At 36.9% G+C, this 13,040-nt stretch overlaps 1 protein-coding gene across 4 annotated transcripts in view; it reads right to left on the bottom strand.

Annotated features, from left to right (window-relative positions):
• Positions 1-13,040, bottom strand: part of SCD1 (stomatal cytokinesis defective / SCD1 protein (SCD1)) — a 40,652-nt gene that overhangs the window by 16,013 nt on the left and 11,599 nt on the right. For 3 of the 4 annotated variants that reach the window (XM_088211537.1, XM_088211534.1, XM_088211536.1), the window contains 3 exons: positions 12,352-12,409; positions 12,094-12,231; positions 11,416-11,674 (listed from right to left, as the gene is read on the bottom strand). In XM_088211537.1, coding sequence (XP_088067663.1) covers positions 11,416-11,674; positions 12,094-12,231; positions 12,352-12,409 — 455 coding nt within the window. The remainder of the gene's footprint in view (positions 1-11,415; positions 11,675-12,093; positions 12,232-12,351; positions 12,410-13,040) is intronic. The other variant, XM_088211535.1, reaches the window with a different exon arrangement.

Here is a 13,040-nt window from a genome sequence, read left to right as displayed (position 1 = left end):
ATTTACCAAAGAGTTAATTGGGAGATGCAGTTCTCTCAGCTGTCTATCTTATCAATAAAATGTCTTTGCGGATCCTGAATTTTAAAAGTTCTATGAAAGTTTTATAAGGAAAAAATTCCTACATTATTCTCTCAAAAGTGTTTGGATATATGTGTTTTGTTCATGCTAGAAATATGGATAAACTAGAATCTAGAGTTCTTAAGTGTGTATTTGTTGGATATTCTTTTACCCAAAAAGGTTATAAGTATTATCATCCACAATCTAGAAAATCCTTTGTAACTATGGATATTACCTTTAGGGAGAATGAGCTTTACTTCAACTCAAACCCAACACCTCTTCAGGGGGAGTGAGAAAAAAGAAGTAATACTTAATTGGGTAATAATTAAGAATCATATTCAGGGGAAGAATTTTATTACAGAAAGTCTTAATCAAGAAAATAATGTTGGATGTTTAGATAAATCAGACTTGAAAATGTATTCAAGAAGAGAGAAGTCTGAAAAAGTCATTTACAGTCTGTCCCAGGTCAAGAATCTTCTTTGGTTCCAGAAGATACTAGTGAGTTATTTTTTTCTTGTGATTTATCAGATAAACCTATTGCTATTAGAAAGGGAATGAGAACTCGCATTAAGCACCCTATATCTAACTTTATTTCCTATGACTCTCTATCTCCCTTCTATAAAACCTTTGTCTTATCTGTTTTCTCTGTGTCTATTTCACAGGATTAGAGAGAAGCTTTAGGAGATCCCAAGTGGAAAAAAACCATGATTGAAGAAATGAGAGCATTGATAAAGAATGAAACATGAGAACTTGTTTCATCTCCATAGAGAAAGAAGATAGTTGGTTGCAAATGGGTGTTCACTGTAAAACACAAAGCTAGATTAAGATTTACATCAAAAGGTACAAAACTAGATTGGTGGCTAAAGGATTTACTCAGACCTATGGGATTGACTATCAGGAGACATTTGCACCTGTTGCGAAGATGAACACAATTAGAATACTTTTGTCTTGCGCAGCTAATCTTGATTAGGATTTACATCAATTTGATGTAAAAAATGCATTCCTCTATGGAGACTTAGAGGAAGAGGTGTACATGAAAATTCCATATGGATTTGAAGATGAGATGATGCAAAGAAAAGTTTATCAATTAAAAAAGTCTTTATATGGATTGAAGCAGTCTTCAAGAGCATGATTTGAATGGTTTAAAACAGTTATGATCTCTTTCGGATATCAACAAAGCAATGTGGATCATACTTTATTTATTAAACATTGTGAAGGTAAAGTCACTCTTCTCATTGTTTATGTGGATAATATTGTGGTGACTAGAGATGATACAAAAGAGATGGCTCGGTTGAAAAAACTTCTTACTCAAGAGTTTAAAATAAAAGATTCAAGAATATTACAATATTTTTTGGGGATTGAATTTGCCAAATCCAATAAAGGGATCTTCATTTCTCAAAGGAAGTATATCCTAAACTTATTAGAAGAGACTGCTATGATGTTGCAAGCCGATGAAATCACCTATTGAGAGCAACCACAAATTGCAAGCAGGCAGTGGTACATCAGTTGACTTAGAAAGATACTAGAGAGTAGTTGGAAGACTCATTTATCTCTCACATACCGGACCCAATATAGCATATACAATTAGTCTTGTGAGCCAGTACATGCATGATCCTCGTGAGACTCATTTACATGCGATCTTCCGCATATTACGGTATCTGAAGTCTGCACCATGAAAAGATCTGCTTTTTTCTAAGCATGATCACCTTAAAATAGAAATATTTACAGATGTCGATTGGGCTGATTCCCTGACTGATAGAAGATTAACTACATGTTAATGCACACTTGTAGGAAGCAACTTAGTCACATGGAAAAATAAGAAACAAAGTGTGGTTGCTCGCTCCCGTGTTGAGACAGAATATAGAGCAATGGCCCAAGGAGTATGTGAAATACTGTGGTTGCAAAAGCTAAGGAGGGAGTTAAAACTGCTTAAAAATGTGAAACTATCCCTGTTTTCTGACAGTAAAGCAGCAATTAACATTGCTCATAATCCATTTCAACATGACAGGACAAAACACATTGAGATTGATCGACACTTCATAAAAGAGAAGGTGGTTGGTGGCTCTCTATACTTATATCATATATCTTCTGACGACTAAGTAGCTGACATTTTCACTAAAGAACTATGCAACAAATTTCTTCAGAACCTAATTTGCAAGTTGGACATGAGTGGTATCTTTGTGCCAACTTGAGGGGGAGTGTTGATAAGGATTTTACGTTAAGTAAAAGACTATATTATTTAGAGTGCTAATAGTATAATTATATCCTATAATTATAGTTCAAATAGAATAAGGATAAGTAGTTTATATATATCTTCTAAATGTAAACAAAACTAGGAATTAAAAATTAGAAATTTATTTTCTCTAAAAATCTTCAGATTGTCAGCTTCGTCATTAGGGAAAATTAACCAGCTTTTGTATATGGCTATCAAATTACGGATGCTATTCTTATGGCCAATGAAGTGGTTGATGATGTCATTAGAAATAAAAAAAAGTATAGTTATTTGTAAGCTTGACATGGAAAAGGCATTTAATCATGTTTCCTGGGATTTCATTGATTATATGCTGGACAGAGTAGGCTTCGGTATCAAATGGAGAAGATGGATCAAGGTGTGTATCACAGCCACTTCTTTCGCTGTTATGATTAATGGTAACCCTTCAAAATTCTTCAAGGCCACTAGGGCTTAAGACAAGGGAATCCCCTCTCTCCTTTACCATTCATCATTATTATAAAAGCCCTTAAATAAACTCATTTTACAAACTCGCTCCTTAGGGCTGTTTAAGGATGTTTCGATGGAAAAAAGAAGTCATCAAATGAAATTTTCTCAATTGTTTTTGCTGATGATATTCTATTTTTTTGTCACGATAATACAAGCAATGTTTTGCACCTTAGATGCATTCTACTATGTTTTCAGGCAGTTTCCGAACTCAAAATTAATTTGAACAAGTCTGAATTGATTATGTTGGGGGAAAACTCTATCTCCGACGGATCTCTTGCTAATGTTCTTGGGTGCAAAGCTACTTGCCTCCCCATTAAATATTTGGGTGTCCCTCTTGGTGCCAAACACTAGGATTGTATCTCTTGGGAACTGGTTATTGACACTGTCCAAAGCAGGTTGGCTCGTTGGAAAAATAAATACTTATCTAAAGGTGGTAGGATGACCCTAATCAAAAGCACATTATTCAGCCTTCCTATCTACTACCTCTCGGTACTCACCATCCCCAAAAAGGTGGCCAAGCATCTTGAATTCATCCAATGTCGCTTTTTTTTGGGGAATAATGATTTGAATAAAAAGTTTCACTTGGTCAATTGGGATCAGTTGAAAAAAACGATTAGAGTTGGTGGCCTTGGGTTTAAATCCATTATTACTTTAAACAATGCTTTACATGGTAAACGAATTTTGAGGTTTTGGAATGAGGATAACATGCTGTGGAAGAAAATCATTGTTAGAAAGTGGTTTGAGAATGATCCTCATAATTGCACTTTAGTGGATAAGAGCACATTCAGTTCTAGTATTTGGAAGAGCATTTGGAATGCGAGAAGTCTTGCGCTTAATAACTCCAAATGGGTGATTGGCAAAGGTGATAAGATTCGATTTTAGTAGGACACTTGGCATGGCCAAACGTGTTTTCAATTCTTGTTTCCCAATATTTTTCCCATCGCTAGAGAGAAATCTATGAAGAATTTGAGAATAAGAAATAACTCTCTTTCTACACTTATATTATTTATCGATAATCAGCAACATTTTATAGGCAAAAGAAGGAGATAAAAAGACAAAAAACTAACAAACTTCCCTAGTGGAAGAGAAAAAAGGAACAACCTGGCGATAACCATTTTGTTATATTGCTAGGTTGTAAAAAAACAGAAAAAAAAAAATACTGAAAGTAATTCTACACTCCCCATCAATCTAGGTTATATAAATGTTTAGTAAGTATAGATTGGATATTAATTCGTTGAAGTGTCCTTTGGCAAGTGCCTTCGTTAAAATATCTGCAGTTTGCCGATTAGTAGGAACATGGAGTATTGTAATGGTTTGATTTTCAATCTTCTCCCTGATGAAGTGCCTATCTATTTTCACGTGTTTAGTTCGATCATGATATATAGAATTTTTAACTATGCTGATTGTTGTTTTATTGTCGCACCATACTTTCATTGGAGTAGTAACCAAGAATTTCTTTTTGATTATAACTCTTTTTAACCAAATTCCCTCACATATTCCATGAGCAAGTGACCGAAATTCAGCTTCTGTGCTATTTCGTGACACAACAGATTATTTCTTTCTCCACCAAGTGACTAAATTTCTCCAAACGTAAGTACAGTACCCAGACGTAGATCTTTGGTCAGTTATAGAATCCGCGCAATCAGCATCTGTGTAGATTTCACTATTCCTGTTCATTATTTTTTAGAAAAATAGTCCTTATCCTGGAGTTTTCTTAAGGTATCTTAAGATCCGATATACCATATTCATATGAACATAAGTTGGTTCGTGAATTGACTTACAGTACTTACAGCAAAACTGATGTCAGGTCTAGTATGAGCAAGATAGATAAGTTTGCCCACAAGTCCCTGATATCTTTCTTTATCAACTGACTTGCCATTTTTAAATCCAACTTTTGTAGTCGTTTCCATGGGAGTTTCTGCTGGTTTACACCTGAGCATCCCTGTTTCTTTCAGCAGGTCAAGAACATATTTCCGTTGTGACACAGATATCCTCTTTTTAGAAGGAGCAAATTCCATTCCCAGAAAATACCTGAGTGCTTCAAGATCTTTTATCTCAAACTCCGTGGCAAAAAAACTTTTGGGTTTTTGAATTTCCTCTATGTTATCACCTGTTAAAATAATATCATCAACATAGACAATTAGGATAGCTTTCTTACCAGAGGCACTGTTCTTGACAGACAAAGTATGATCAGACTGACATTGTTCATACCCCATATGTTTAACTGATTTGGTAAATCTGTCAAACTAAGCTCTCGGAGATTGTTTTAGACTATAAAGTGCCTTTTTGAGTTTGCATACCTTGTGAGTTTCATATGTGGTCTCAAGGCCTGGAGGAACTTTCATATATACCTCTTCTTCTAAATCTCCATTAAGAAATGCATTCTTTACATCAAGTTGACAGAGAGGCCAATCAAGATTAGACACAAGTGAGAGTAATATCTAGATAGTGTTGTGCTTAACCACTGGGACAAATGTCTCCTGATAATCTATCCCGTAGGACTGAGTGAAGCCTTTAGCTACTAGATGAGCTTTGTACCGATTCACACTTCCATCAGGATTGTGTTTTACAGTAAATATCCATTTGCACCAAACTTTATGTTTTCCCGGTGGAAGTTCTGTCAGTTCCCAAGTCTTGTTCTTTTCAAGGGCCCTAATATCTTCTTGAATAGCACCTCTCCACATTGGTAATGCAAGTGCTTCATGAATGGTTTTAGGTTCAGTGGGACTACCATCAAGTTTGCTTACATATGCATGATACTTTGAAGACAAGTTGCTGAATGAAATGTAACCCTGTATAGAGTGTTTAGTACAGGATCAAGTTCCTTTCCGCAAAACAATAGGTAACTCACTATCATGATTAGTAGTGGTAATCGTGTTAGAAATTGTGCCTGAAAACTCATTACATGATGTATTCTTACTGCTTGAAACTAGAATAGACTCATTGCAATGTATAGTTGGTTCAGAATCTTTATTAACTAAAGTTTTGTGTCTCGTAGTATAGACACGTAACTTTTTATTGATAGTAGTAGGTATAGGTTCAGGTTCAGACTCTTTGATACTAGTTTTAGGAAAATTTGATGAAGACTGGGGAATAGTGAGGGGAGAAAATGTGAGAGGTGGTGTACTTATATCCCATATTTGATATTCCTGATTAGGACTCTCCCTCTGAATATCAGTAGTGGGATAGAATGACTGGTTTTCAAAGAAAGTAACATCTATAGTGTTGTAGAAACGACAGGTCTTGGGACAAAACTATTTGTATACTTTTTGACTTGGTGAATATCCAACAAAAACACATTTAATGGCCCGTGGGTCAAGTTTACCCCTGAGGTGAGTATGAACATAAACATAGGCAGAACAACAAAAAACTTTATAGGGAAGAGTATGAAGAATATGAGATTGTGGAAATATCTTGAGGAGGATATCATAGAGTGTTCGAAATGAGAGAGTTCGGGAGGGCATGCGGTTTATCAAGTACGCAGTGGTGAGAACAGCCTCTACCCAAAGAAATTTTGAAATGTGGGTAGTGAACATGATGGATCGGGGTACTTCAAAAATGTGTCTATTTTTTCGTTCAGCTATGCCATTTTGTTGTGGAGTATTGACACAAAAACTTTGATGGATAATGCCATAATTAGAAAAATATTGACTCAAAATAGTTTTAAAGTATTCACACCCATTGTCTGCCTCACTACTTGGATGTTGGTGTGAAATTGATTTTGAATCATAATGTGAAATTTTTTAAAAATTTAGCCAACTTTATATTTTGCTTTCATGAGAAAAATACAGGTAATTCTAGTGTGATCATCAACAAAACATATAAACCGTTTTGTCCCGGCAATATTAGTGACCCGAGAGGGACTTCATACATCACTATGAATTAATGAAAAAGGTTTTGTGGGTTTGTAAACTGAACTGGGAAATGAATTTCGAATATGTTTGGACAGCTAACAGACTTCACATTGAAAGGAAGTTGGATTTTCATTTCAAAACAAAGCAGGAAATACCTTTTTCAAGTATACGAAGTTAGGATGTCCGAAACAGTAATGCCATAACATGATAGGGCATTCCATATTTACATTGTTTACATATTCAAAATTAATACATACTGCATGATGAGTTTGTCTATTAAGAGAAGAGTTGTCAGCTTGCAGTAGATAAAGATCCGAATCCATATTAGCATTGCCAATCGTCTTCCCCGAGTCCAAGTCCTGAAATTCATATAGTTTATAGTTAAATGTAGTCACACAATTCAAGTCCTGTGATAATTTACTTACTGACAGGAGATTGCAATCCAAATTTGGAACATACACTACAGAGTATAAAATTAACTTGGGTGTCAGTGCAACTATTCCTGTTCCTTCGACCTAGGAACTAGAGCTATCAACAATTTTAATTGAGAATTTACTTATGCACTTACTATATTTCTTGAATAGTGAGATATCCTCATTCATATGATCGGAAACACCTGAGTCAATAATCCATATTCCCCTTTTTGTAGAATAAGTTGAGAAACTAGAAAAATTACCTTTGTCAGCTATAGAAACATCACTGAGAACCATATTGGGTGAAAACATTTTTTGGAGGAGGCTAATTTGTTCAGGACTAAATAAGGAGCTTTCGGTAGAAATGGCTGCAGCGGATTCCTCCTCTTTTGAGACAAAATTGCCCCGATGAATTTCTTCCATTTTCTGCTTTGGTGTTTTCTTCTTCTCAGCTGGTTTCCCGTGAAGCTTCCAGCATCTTCCACGAACGTGTCCCAGCCTTTTACAGTATTCACACCATGGCTGTCCCTTTCGCTCTGTCACTCGACTTGTGAGAACAGTACCAATTTCGGGTGAGAGAGATATGCTTTCAGCAAGGTTAGGGTTTAGTTGCGAGTCACCCATTATCACTTTCTTCCTGCTTTCTTCGCGTCGCACTTCAGAGAACACCTCTCTGATGTTCGGGAGAGGTTTGGTTCTAAGGATGCATCCTCTTACTTTGTCGAGGTTTTTGTTTAGTTCAAAAAGGAACTTGAAGATTTGTCTCTGTTCCACGATGCTTCGGAATCTCCTGGCATCTGGCATCCTCTGGGCAGCTCCAAGCATGTTCCTCAAAAACATCAAGTTGCTGTCATTTTCGAGTAAGAAAATTGTAATATTGAGTTACCGTTTTTTCTCCTTGGTGTAGGTTGTGAAGGCTTACTTCGATTTCAAAGATGGCGGAAGTGATGTCGCGAGTGGAGTAGAACTCACGAGCTGCGACCCAGATATCGTGCGCAGTCTCATAAAGGAGAAAATTTTCGCCAATCTCAATGGTCATTAAGTTCACCAACCAAGACATAACAAGATTGTTCTCAACTTTCCATATCCGAGTATTTAGATCGTTCACGGGAGGAGGTGAGAGCTCTCCAGTGAGGTATTCATCTCGGCTTTTCCCTCGAATGAACACCAACACCGAGGACGACCATTGAAGATAGTTACTGCCATTTAGTCGATGGCCAGTAACGAAAGATGGAGCCCGATCAGCAAGAGCATGGCTATCAGGCACCGGAAGGTGAGAGCCCAAAAGAACTTTGGGCGAAGAAGGGGTCTGCTCATCCATTGCCTATTGAATGCAAGAGGGATGCTGAAGAATTTGGATCAGCCTTGCTCTGATACCATGAAGAATTTGAGAATAAGAAATAACTCCTCTTTCTACACTTATATTATTGATCAATAATCAGCAACATTTTAAAGGCAAAAGGAGAAAAAAGACAAAAAACTAACAAATTTCCCTAGTGGAAGGGAAAAAAGGCACAACCTGGCAGTAACAATTTTGTTATATTGCCAGGTTGTAAAAAAACAAAAAAAAAAAATACTAAAAGTAATTCTACAATCTATGCTTATTGAAAAAGCCTACGAATCCTCAATTTCTCTGTCATGGGTTGTGGATGTTGTTAGGAATCTAAACGACTAGGAAGTGGCGGAATACGAAAATCTGCTTCGTCTCTTGGCTACTGCAAAAATTGGGTCTGAACGTGATAAATTTAGCTAGAATCTTTTCAAGAAGGGCTCTTTCTCTTTTAAGTCCCTGTATAGTTTTTTGGCAGACAACAATGTTTCTCCTACTGTCTTCCCTCATAAAACTATTTGAAACTCTCTCGCCTCACCCAAGATTTCTGTCTTTGCTTGGGAAGCTGCAATGGGTTCCATTCTTACTCTTGATAACCTCATGAAAAGGGGCTTTGTTTTGGCTAATTGGTGTGTTATGTGCAAGTAGAATGCTGAATCTTGTAACCATCTTCTCCTTTGGTGCCCTGTCTCCTATAATCTATGGTCTATGATTTACAAGCTGGTTGGTTTTTCCTGGGTTATCGTTGGCTCTGTAAAAGAGGAGTTACTTGCCTGGGAAGGCATCAATTTCATCAACAGATGGCATAAATTCATTCCTCTTACTATCCTTTGGATCATTTGGAAGGAAAGAAACTACAAAACTTTTGAAAATAGAGAAACTAACATTATTTCTATCAAGGACAAGTAGTTGCACTTTTTCGGTTCCATTGTTCTTGGTCATAACCTTGTCTCTTTTGATGATCTGAGTTATATTGTTGATATTCTTACTGACCTATAAATTCCTTTGTACACGGAATCGCCCCCTTGGCGTCTCTTTAATATTTGTCTTACTTTTATCTCCAAAAAAAAAAAATAAAACCAAAATTTCATATGCTCCCCTAGTAGGTAGATCTTTCTAACCTATCGTCTTACGTTTCCAAATGTCTCAGATAATCCCGTCAAAGATGAATTCTATTTTAGATTCCTTAAGGCAAATCACATCAGATTCTCATTTAATTCATACAACTCTTAATAATTTGTCTCTTTTTATGGTTGTTTATGCTCCAAAAGCATTCCAAGAAAAAATGTGATCAAACATGAACTAAACATCTTCAAACACCCTCTCTCCCTTTTTTCCCCTTTCCTCACATTGTCATAACTAATGCCAGACTGCAACCTTCTCAATTCTCTAAAACCCTTCATCCCTAGTTTAGTTTATTTTTTACTTTTGCTTTTAACCTCTCCCTCTCACCTTCTCTTTTTTTTTTTCTCTATCTCCTAGAAAGTTCCATTGTCTGCTTCTTTAAGTCATCATAGGTAATCCCAAACATGCTACTAATCCGCTAAATATTTTGAAGGACCCATCTTGAATTTTCTTCCTCGATCAAGTGTCTAATCTTCTCCTCCACTTCTTCATCCACCACTACCTCGCCCCCACCCCGCACCCCCACACGAGAGCCATTGTCATCTTGTATCAGTGTAACGACTGTCGCCTCACTCTCTATTGAAACCACTGCCAAGATTCCGGTGAAACCCTCATCTTCATTCTTGGCCGCGTAGCGGCCAATTCCAGATGCATCAGCTTCTCTCCCATTCTCCCTACCTTATCCTTCCTCCTCCCGATCACCACTAGTCTCTCCCACTCCTCTATTATAATCTTCGCCAACGAAATCAACGCCCACATCCACCTTCGTTGCTGATCGAGAGATTTTCTACTCACCCTTGATACATGTAGCGGTTTTGTGCATTCTTTTCCTGGTCACAAGTCCCCAAATCCATTTTAACTCAAAATCCGTTTTTCGAACCTGTCTCCTAAGCTTGGCCCACTCGATTCATTTCCTTTTCTCTGTTGTGTAAGGCATTTATATAGCCATCATTCCTCTTGTATCTAGGGTCTCCCCAGTGAGGCAAATTCCAGTTCAAATTGTCACTATAAAGATGCATATCCCCTATGTTTTGGGCTACACGAAACAACACACCTCTCTCGTATTTTAGTAGTAAGAGTTTTGAAATTTAAAATTACCCAGACCCATTTTGAAAATGGGTCTTACTCTTCCCTACTCGGTTCCCCTATCCTGAATTCTCCTTCACATCTTCGACGAAGCTTTTCTCTCCCCTCAACTCCAATATCACACACATATCTGTTATGTAGTTTGGACAGTATAGGATGACCAGTGAAATTTCTCGACCTTCTTCCTAGCTTTGCACTTGCTTTTGAACATCTATTTTGACCTCCTTGGACTTATCTAGTGGCTCAAATTTTCTCTCTACCATTTCGAATAGCACCACCATCATTCTCCACCATCCGCCAACCCATGGACCTTCAGGAATAAAAATTCGTCTCACTACCTCCCCTTTCTCCTCTATGAAGACCAGGAACCTCTCCCTCCTATTCATGCCCATCGCCAACCACAAATTATACTCATTCTCGTCTTGTTTCGATCCCATATCTTCTGGTCTTTAGTCCAGTAAAATTCGTGTGAAGCTCCCAGCAACTAGTTCATTTCATCTTCTCAAAATAAGATCGAAACCCTAAAGTCCCTCCTATTCTCACTCACCCTATCGATTTTTTCCCCTCACAGATGACATTGAAAGTCTTGTTTTCGATGGCCAAAAATCTTTTGTCCCGTGTGACCATTGTGACTGTCCGCCCAAGGACAGCAACATTGGCTGTGCAAGTATGCTCGACCTACATCCAGTTAACTTCTCTTGGCTAGTTAAACGTCCAGTCAAACCTCTCTTTTGTCCAGTCGTCACAGTTCTCTTACACTTGTAGACTATTTGATCATAGAATGCCATGATATGTACATCTGATAGTACCAAAAAGGAAAATACAAAATACCTGAGGTACCACTGTCTGAAGTCCATCTACGAACACGGCCAAATGAATTTGTTCGTGATGTATCCCTGCTGAACATACTTTGAACCCAGCTCCTTCCAATACCAGAAGCCTCAGCAGGTTGCTTATTTTCATCTGAGGCATCTTTAGGATGTGGAGACGTCAATCCATGAGATGACACTGATTGTTGTTTTACAGATGAGATACCCCAGTAACCAATACGAAGTTGCTGGATATGTGATAAAAATCCTCTGAGCATTATCTGAAACAAATTAGAGGAAAAATCCCTTCAGAAAGAGTTCTGGAGATGGAAAGCTTAATCACAGAAAGAAAATAAATCAAAGATAAAACAGGAAGATAGGAAGAGAACATCGAGGTCCATGATTACTGTTAGTATGTATCTATATATATATATATATATATATATGCTTCAGCATAGTCTTTTTAGTATAATCAAACCTCCACATGTCCTCACTCTTGGTTACTGCCCGTTTGGTTCATTTTCCATTTCATTCAAAGCTGATTCCCACTAGTAATATTCATATTAGTGTGGATATATATATATACACACACACACATTACCATATGATTCTTTTAAGTTTAGTAACTGTTTATCATTCTGCAGTCCAGTCAGAATAAATATGCTTAAGATAAATGAACAAGCAAGGGACAGCATGGTACTTCAGATATCTGATTTGAGGTTAATGAAACACCCAAGTAGAAGCTTTGACTTACGAACTGCTTATACACAACTTTTTGTTTCTCTGCTATTGTTTCAATCATGTACCACGCATCAGTATCAGGAAGTCCTAGCCCAGCCTGCATGACAACAGAAACAAAGTCCATACCTAAGTTATCCCAAACATAAAGGTAGATGAAAAAATAATAATAAATAAATAAAAGGTAGATGGAAGCATGACAAATAGAGGAAACTATTACCATGTGTGATGCCACTACAATAAGACGAGCTGTAACCAATGTTGCATAATTGGCTGACCTAAGTAAAGGTAAATAACCACAAGAGATAAGCATCAATTCCAAATAATGATATCAGAACTCATATGTTCATTCATTTCTTCATCAAATTTTGAAACTAAAATAAATAGGTACTCCAACATTTGGAATTTTGTTTATTTCTTTTTAAGAGAGAGAGAGGAGAGCAAGTGAAGGAACATTCATGGACAAGTGGAGCAAAGAAACATATCGAATAGAATATGTAAACTGTTTCATTCTCCCATGAATGAGTTCCTTGTATGCTAGATCAGGTCACAAATCTGGACTGAAAAGATGAACCTCAAAAAGTGGTCGCACAAGAGGACTGGATTGAAAACGAAGAGAAAAGAAAACTACCATGAAATTGTTTCATGGTCATCCACTCGATATATATTATTTAGGTCAGATATCATTAAAACCTAAGGTTGCTCAATGCAGCTCTGTAACCAAAAACAGCCAAAAAAATTCACTGCCCAGACCAAAAAAAGCCATGTTGACAATGAAACATGTGGTGCCCTGTTGAATATGATATTTTATTATTATGTACTAGAATAAGCATTTTACTAATATAAGAATTTATGTAATAAAAATTTTATCAAAATAAATAATTTCTTTATTAATAGTTTAGGAGTTTT

Source organism: Carica papaya, chromosome 9 (assembly GCF_054855325.1).
Source record: "Carica papaya isolate Zhongbai chromosome 9, ASM5485532v1, whole genome shotgun sequence".
Classification (NCBI taxonomy): domain Eukaryota; kingdom Viridiplantae; phylum Streptophyta; class Magnoliopsida; order Brassicales; family Caricaceae; genus Carica; species Carica papaya.
This window is presented reverse-complemented; position numbering and strand designations above follow the sequence as displayed.